Source organism: Berghia stephanieae, chromosome 12 (assembly GCF_034508935.2).
Source record: "Berghia stephanieae isolate SIO BIC M18660-M18661 chromosome 12, UCSD_Bste_1.3, whole genome shotgun sequence".
Classification (NCBI taxonomy): Eukaryota; Metazoa; Mollusca; class Gastropoda; order Nudibranchia; family Aeolidiidae; genus Berghia; species Berghia stephanieae.
In genome coordinates this window covers 25,941,796-25,949,295 of record NC_088371.1, presented here as the reverse complement: position 1 = coordinate 25,949,295, position 7,500 = coordinate 25,941,796, and the positions used below count along the sequence as shown (strand labels likewise).

At 38.5% G+C, this 7,500-nt stretch overlaps 1 protein-coding gene across 7 annotated transcripts in view; it reads left to right on the top strand.

Annotated features, from left to right (window-relative positions):
* LOC144958348 (uncharacterized) overlaps positions 1–7,500 on the top strand; it is a 65,518-nt gene that overhangs the window by 44,768 nt on the left and 13,250 nt on the right. For 6 of the 7 annotated variants that reach the window (XM_078890286.1, XM_078890288.1, XM_078890287.1 and 3 more), the window contains 4 exons: positions 487–800; positions 2,440–2,547; positions 4,024–4,122; positions 4,460–4,558. In XM_078890286.1, the coding sequence (XP_078746412.1) occupies positions 487–800; positions 2,440–2,547; positions 4,024–4,122; positions 4,460–4,558 (620 nt within the window). The remainder of the gene's footprint in view (positions 1–486; positions 801–2,439; positions 2,548–4,023; positions 4,123–4,459; positions 4,559–7,500) is intronic. The other variant, XM_078890290.1, reaches the window with a different exon arrangement.

Sequence of the window (7,500 nt, the reverse complement as noted above, 5' to 3'; positions counted from 1 at the left end):
ATACTTTTCACAATGTGGGTGACCCACTTTGAGCACATTTTGCAATGTGACCAATGACCTCGAGCACATGGAAAGGTAATATAGTTCATCCCCATTTATTTACATGCTGAATTGGCTTCGACAGTTGTGACGTCACTTCCCTCATAATGACGCATAGTAACTTAGTAACTGGTTCTAAACTATCGGAACAATGGCGATTGCCCTTTTGAAATACTTCTCCAACGTTCATAAACTTGTATCCAGAGGAGAAAAACATTATAAATCTGATCATGTTTTGCTTTTTGCTTTTATACATTCGATCACATGACATGTGAACAAGTTCTAGCCATCATGAAGAATAAAAAGTAACAATTTTCCTTGTTTAGAACCAAACTGCTCGTTGCTGGGCGGACATGATATCAGACTATTGAATCCATTTACTTTTTTTCTTGTTTATTGTCATTAATATTAATTTTTAAAAATCCCCAATCAATTTGACTGGGGCAGGTATCTTCAATTTTATAGGACTCATCCTATTCCTGATATTCACAACCCAAACGGAAACATTTCCTTCTTCACCGCGTCTCTACGGAAAAGACCAGACGGGGACGTCCGTTGCGTATTCCTCATTCCAATGGATTGATTCATCCCGATTTGGCTTCTGCTTCATCTTATCCTGGACTGCCCTCTTCTCAGTTGCCGTTGGTGCTACGATCTTGCTGCTCAGCGCTGTGTGCATGTCTAAACTACGCGCCAACTCCAACAACGTTCCATCTGAAGTCACTGTCATGTTAGAATCCCATGAAAACCGTCAAAAATCGGTAAGTAGACACTATGCTAAGTTTAAATGATATTCTATATCATTATTTTTAATTGGGGGGGGGGGTTCCCGTTAGCTCAGTTGGTAGAGCACTCGTTTCATAATCAAAGGGACCGAGACCAATCCTGGGTGCAGCCGCAGTGCTGCGCCGCAAATTGAGGTAGGGCGAGGTGACTTGCTCAAGGCCACACAGCGCAGCGGCGGGTGATCGAACTCGGTACCTTTCGAGTACGAAGCAAAGACTGTACCGCTGAGCCACGCTGCCCCTCATAAGTAGACACTATGATAAGATTAAATGGTATTCTATATTTAAATTTTATAAAAGAAAATTTAAAAAAAAAAAAAAGGGGGGGGGGGGGATCCCGATAGCTCAGTTGGTAGAACCCTCATTTCATAAATAATCAAAGGGACCGAGATCAATCCTGGGTGCAGTCAAGTATTTTTCTGCCCCCCCCCCCCCCCCTGTCCATCCAGCAGTGATAGGGTTTTCATGTACGCGGACACTAGCTCTTCGTCTCTGACTATCTCTGACTTCAGTCAAGGACTTGAAGAAATCGGATTTAATGAGAGCTGACTAAGCAAGTCCCAGACTAAAATCACGGCATCTTCGGACTAAGTTTGGACAAGTTTTAGTCATTTACGTAAAGGACCAGTCTGGGAAATCCGTTGCGTATTCCCCCTTCCAACGGATTGGTTCATCCCGATGTGGCTTCCCCTTCAGCTTATCCTGGATTGCCCTCGGCTCAGTCACCGTTGGTGCTACGATCATGCTGCTCTAGCGGCTATTCTCTTTATTCAAAGTATTTTGTCCGTGTCCGACGTCTTTATCATGAAGACGGCAGAAGACGACAGTGCCGGGTTGTCGGAGTCAGTCTCCGGTGTGGGTTAGCCCTTAGTGTCAGGCGAAAAGTTAACGATGGCTGAGGTTTTATCGGGCTGACGGGTGTGAGTTTAAAAAAATAAATTTAATGAGCACTTATCACTCAACCGACGATCTAAGGGTAAAATAAATAAATGAAATAAAACCCCTTTATTCATCCCCATGGGGAAATTTGTCTTTAGGGTCTATGTCAAAGAAAGACTGGAACAAACCAGGCGTCAGCTGCAGTTCAGCGCCGCAAAGTGAGCTAGGGAGCAGCCATCGTTAACATATAACCTGACACTAGAACTCTCTAGGACTTACAATTTGACATTATCTTTTAGGTTTATGCAACGTCTAGTGAGTTGTCGTTAGAAGAGCTCAAGGAAACAAGTGATCCCATTGGTTGTACTATTGAATACAGCTCAAGGAAGCAAGTGATCTCATTGGTTGAACTATTGAATACAGCTCAATGAAACAAGTGATCTCATTGGTTGAACTATTGAATACAGCTCAAGGAAACAAGTGATCTCATTGGTTGAACTATTGAATACGACTCACGACTTTTTTTTTCTGTCAAAAACTACGGCTTAGGCTAGGTGACTTGCTCAAGGCCACACAACGAGTCGGGTAGTCGAACTCGGTACCTTTTACGAAGCAAAGACCGTACCGCTGAGCCACGCTGCCCCAAAAGCAATAACAAAGAGTTGAGTGATGCCAACCATGTTCATTCACTTAAATACAACTTTTTTTTTTAATTCAATCAATTCCGTGTTTTCAGAGTGGGGGTCATATCTCCTTCCTGAGGGCAGCTCGTGATGGCAACATCCGACAAGTGCTAGAATATCTCGAAGTCCAAGGAAGAAATGAAATCAACACCGTCAATGAGGTACGTTACACACTCACACACACACACACACACACACACACACACACATTCACACACACACACAAACACACACATATACACTCTCTTTCTGTCTCTACCTCTCTCTCTTTTTCTCTGTCTCCCTCTCCTTCCCTCTCTCTCTCTCTCTATTTCTATCTTTCTCTCTGGGTGTGTGTGTGTATATATATATATATATATATATATATATATATATATATATATATATATATATATATAATATTAGTTTTTATCTCTCTCTCTCTCTCTCTCTCTCTCTCTCTCTCTCTCTTTCTTTCTCTCTCTTTCTCTCTCTCTTTCTCTTTCTCTCTTTCTTTCTCTCTCTTTGTCTCTGTTTCTTTTCTCTCTCTCTCTCTCTCTCTCTCTCTCTCTCTCTCTCTCTCTCTCTCTCTCTCTCTCCCTTCCTTCCCCCCCCCCCTTTAAACAATACAAATCATTTATTGCTTAAATAACAAAATAGAGATTAAGAAATTATTTTTAAATGAGCATATAAATGAAAAAAAAAAAAAGATGTAAAAATTAGATACATAAAAACGTTTTAATTCTTTCGTCTTTTCGTTTTGAAGAAACAAAGAATAATAGATTCAATCCGACATGTCTTAGAAATCGGTATGGGCTCATTGTTGTTATGGAAATTAACCAGTAGATTTTTGACCAATCAAAACATGGAATTTGTGACACACCTTCACACGTGCTCGGACAAAGATAGTTGGTTGTTTATATAGATAGTATGCGCTTGGCTAAGAAGCTCATAACATTGCCATCCGGAAGTATAACGGACCAACACACAAAACTATGTGTAACTGTGAACTTTTATAGTCTGGTTAATAGAGTTTAGTGAGAAGTACTCATAAACGCGGATGGCAAAAAAACAATAGGACAAAGACCTAAGTGACGTCATTTTCGAACTATCTATACTCTCGAACCAACGAAAAATATTGTCCATTACAATGTTAAATCAAGCTGGCGTTTAGTGCTTATTTTTAGTTCTGATATCCTAAATTGATATGTGCTTATTGTTGTGATAGAAATACTCTCAACCCAAAGCAAATTGCAATACTGCCGTACTATGGAAAGACACATATTTAAAAATTTGGCCAGAAAACTTGTCCTTCGAATATCGATCGATTTAAATGACCCTCATCTTGGCAAAATCTCTCACACCGGGGACTTCGCGAAGTAGCGGGTTTGAGAGTATTTGCCAAGATGAGAGTCATTTAAATCGATCGATGTTTGAAGGACGAGTTTTATGGCCAAATTTTTAAATATGTGTTTTACCAGAGTACGGCAGAATACTGTTGAATCAAGCCAAATAATTGAATTTCGGGTATAAGACCTGCAAATAATAATATGTGCAACTTGATCAAATCATATTAGCACAAAATTCAAAGAACACAGACCAAAACCATTTTTTTAAAAAAATCAATCAAAACTCTTGTTTCATCCGGCCATGAACAGAAGGGGCTGAACGGCCTTCACCTTGCCTGCAAGGAAGGTCACGACAAAGTTGTCAACGTCCTCATCAAGAAAGGAGCTAATGTGAATGCCACAACCATTGTAACTACTACACTCAACCTTTATTTATTTATTTATTTATTTATTTATTCATTTTCTTTGTTTTTTATTTGTTTGTTTACTTCTTTCTGTTAGTCATTAAATAGGTATTGTGCAAATGGGTAGATATTTAAATTAAGAGATAAATAAATAGACAGGCAGATAGATAGATAGATAGATAGATAGATAGATAGATAGATAGATAGATAGATAGATAGATAGATAGATAGATAGATAGATAGATAGATAGAGATGGATGGATGGATGGATGGATAGGTTGATAGATAGATATAATTTATCAATATACAACAAGCTATCATATATTATTATACTTCAACAGAAAGGAAACACACCCCTCCACGTCGCCGCCCTCGATGGTCAATGCTCTATCGTGCAGACCCTGGTAAAGAACGGAGCACAAGTCAATGCACAATCCTTGGTTAGTGATCTTCTTCAGCCACAAATATATAGATAGTATGCAGATGACGTCACTCAGGCCTTTGTTATTGTTTTTGCCATCCACGTTTGTGAGCTGTTCTCACTAAACTGTATTAACCAGACTATAAAAGTTCATGGTTACACAGAGTTTGTGTGTTGGTCCGTTATACTTCCGGATGGCAATGTTGTGAACTCCTTGGCCAAGCGCATTCTATCTATATTGTGTGATAGACCGTAAACATCGTAAACGATGACACTGACACTGACCAAAAAATGACGTCAAAAGACAAGTCTTTGGCCACAAAAGAAAACAAATCGTGAGTTGTATTCAAAAGGCCAACCAATGGAATCACTTGTTGTTTCCTTGAGCTCTGCTAACGACAACTCACTAGACGGTGCAAAAACCTAAAAATGACGTAAAACTATAAGTCCTGGTTGGTTCTTGTGTCAGGCTAAAAGTTAACGATGGCTACGGATAGACCAAGTGATAGACTAACAACATTGCCATCCGGAAATATAACGGACCAACAAACAAAACTATGTGTAACCTTGAACGTGTATAGTCTTTTTAATACAGTCTTTAGTAAGAATTATTCATAAACATGGATGGCACAAAAAAAAAAAAAAAAAAAGACACAAAAAAAACCCCCCAATAACAAAGACCTGAGTGAAAGTCATCTTCGGTCTATCTATAGATAGAATGAAGATGACGTTACCCAGGTCTTTGTTATTGCTTTTTGCCATCCACGTTTATGAGTAATGCTCACTGAACTGTATTAACCCGACTATAAGCGTTCATGGATACATACAGTTTTGTGTGTTGGTACGTTGTACTTCCGGGTGGAAATGTTATGAGCTTCTTAGCCAAGCGCACACTATCTATAGATAGAATGCGCTTGGCCAAGGAGTTCACAACATTGCCATTCGGAAGTATAACGGACCAACACACAAACTCTGTGTAACCATGAACGTTTATAGTCAGGTTAATACAGTTTAGTGAGAACAACTCACAAACGCGGATGGCAAAAACTATAACAAAGGCCTGAGTGACGTCATCTTCGAACTATCAAAAGATAGAGCGAAGTTGACGTCACTCATCTCTTTGTTATTGTTTTTATCCATCTTTATTTATGAGTAGTTCTCACACTAAATTGTATCAATCAGACTATAAACGTTCAAGACATAGTTTTATGTGTTTGGTATGCGCTTGGCTAAGAATCTCACAACATTGCCATCCGGAAGTATAACGGACCAACACACAAAACTGTGTAACCTTGAACGTTTATAGTCTGGTTGGTACAGCTTAATGAGAATTACTCATAAACATGGGTGGCAAAAATACAATAACAATGACCTGAGTGACGTTAATTTCATTCTATCTATATCTGACAGGCGGATGTGATGAGTTTGTTGGATAAATGCAATGCATCAGAACGGAAGACAAGTCATGATATCAAACTCATTTTGGTTCCTAAATCCTTGGAAGTGTGTATGTATGTAACCAGACCTTTGGAGTTCTAATAATGAATTAGGTTACATAAAGGTGACATAACTATTTAAAAGTAGCAGGATGTATAGATATATTCTTAGGATTATGGGACTAAAAAGAGTCAGAATGGATGATCTTTATTGACGACCAGCATATATTTAGACTAGAAATAGAAAATAAGATGCCATCACTCTGACACCAGAAGATCAATTACACAAGGTATTTTTCAGTCCACCGAAAGAGTGATTTTACACTTTCATTGAAATAGGAACCTGTTTTTTGACAGCACACTTTTCTTCCCCACTGATTTTAATGATTTAGACCTACTATTCCAACTTGCTTTCTGTCTTGGTCTTGGAATGAGATTACTTGGTTTTGTCCTGGTCCTGGCCGGATGTCCTTGCTGAGAGGGAAACAGTCAAATGTATAGATGGTTTTGGTAGATGGTATTTTCCCCTTGTAAATCATCTCTGTTATGCACTGTAATATATTTTGTTTACTATTATATATGATGTGTAAATACTTGAATGTATTCCTTTTAGTAGGAACCTGTGCTTGTGTCTGGATGAGACTTTTAGGTGATCTCAAACTAACTTTGATAGTGTGCTCTTGGAATCTACATCTGTTTCTTATTTGAACCAATTCCCCTTTGTCTTGCTTTTTCTTGGATGCTTTAATTGTAATTCTAGATTATTTTTTACTGTACCATTTTCTTCCTTTTTACTGGCGCTGATATGACCTTAATGTGTTGCAAACCCTTAAAAACAAAACAAAACAGGCCCTACTATTCTTTAACCATTATCGATGTTTGCATCCGATTTTCATCATCTTCAAGGAAAAAGTCATACATTTATGTCCATTGGCCGTAGACCCACATTTCATTACCAAATTTACCTAAATAAACAAGAATTTGACTCACTCAACCATAACACCGACTATATCCGTAAGTTTATCAAGGTTACTTTTACCCCATGCCTATTTATTACATTTTTTTTCTGAGGCAAATTTTTGGCGTAGTATCAAAGCTATTGTTTTTAGATTTTGCATGTTAATGATAGTTGAATAAAACTATCTGTGCAAATGTATATTTTTAATACATTTTTTCAAATTTTGAAAAGTAGCAAAAATCTCTTTAAAAAAGACCTCATTTTTCTCTCCTTCTATGTTGGAATTGCAACGATAGCTAAGTTGGTAGAGCACTCGCTTCACACGCAAAGGGGCCGAGATCGATCCTGGGTGCAGTCGAGATTTTTTTCTGTTAGATTTGGCGGAAAGTACTTTGCGATGGACTAGCGTCCAATCCAAAGGAAAGCAAGCAATTGTCATTGTCCGTTTCACGCTATAGAAACCGGGATAAACTCCGGGCTACATGGGCCTAATGGCACTGAAGGACTTTTTACAATTCTAATTTGGCTGATTCTAGAAACCATTGACGACAGTGATGACGCAAAATG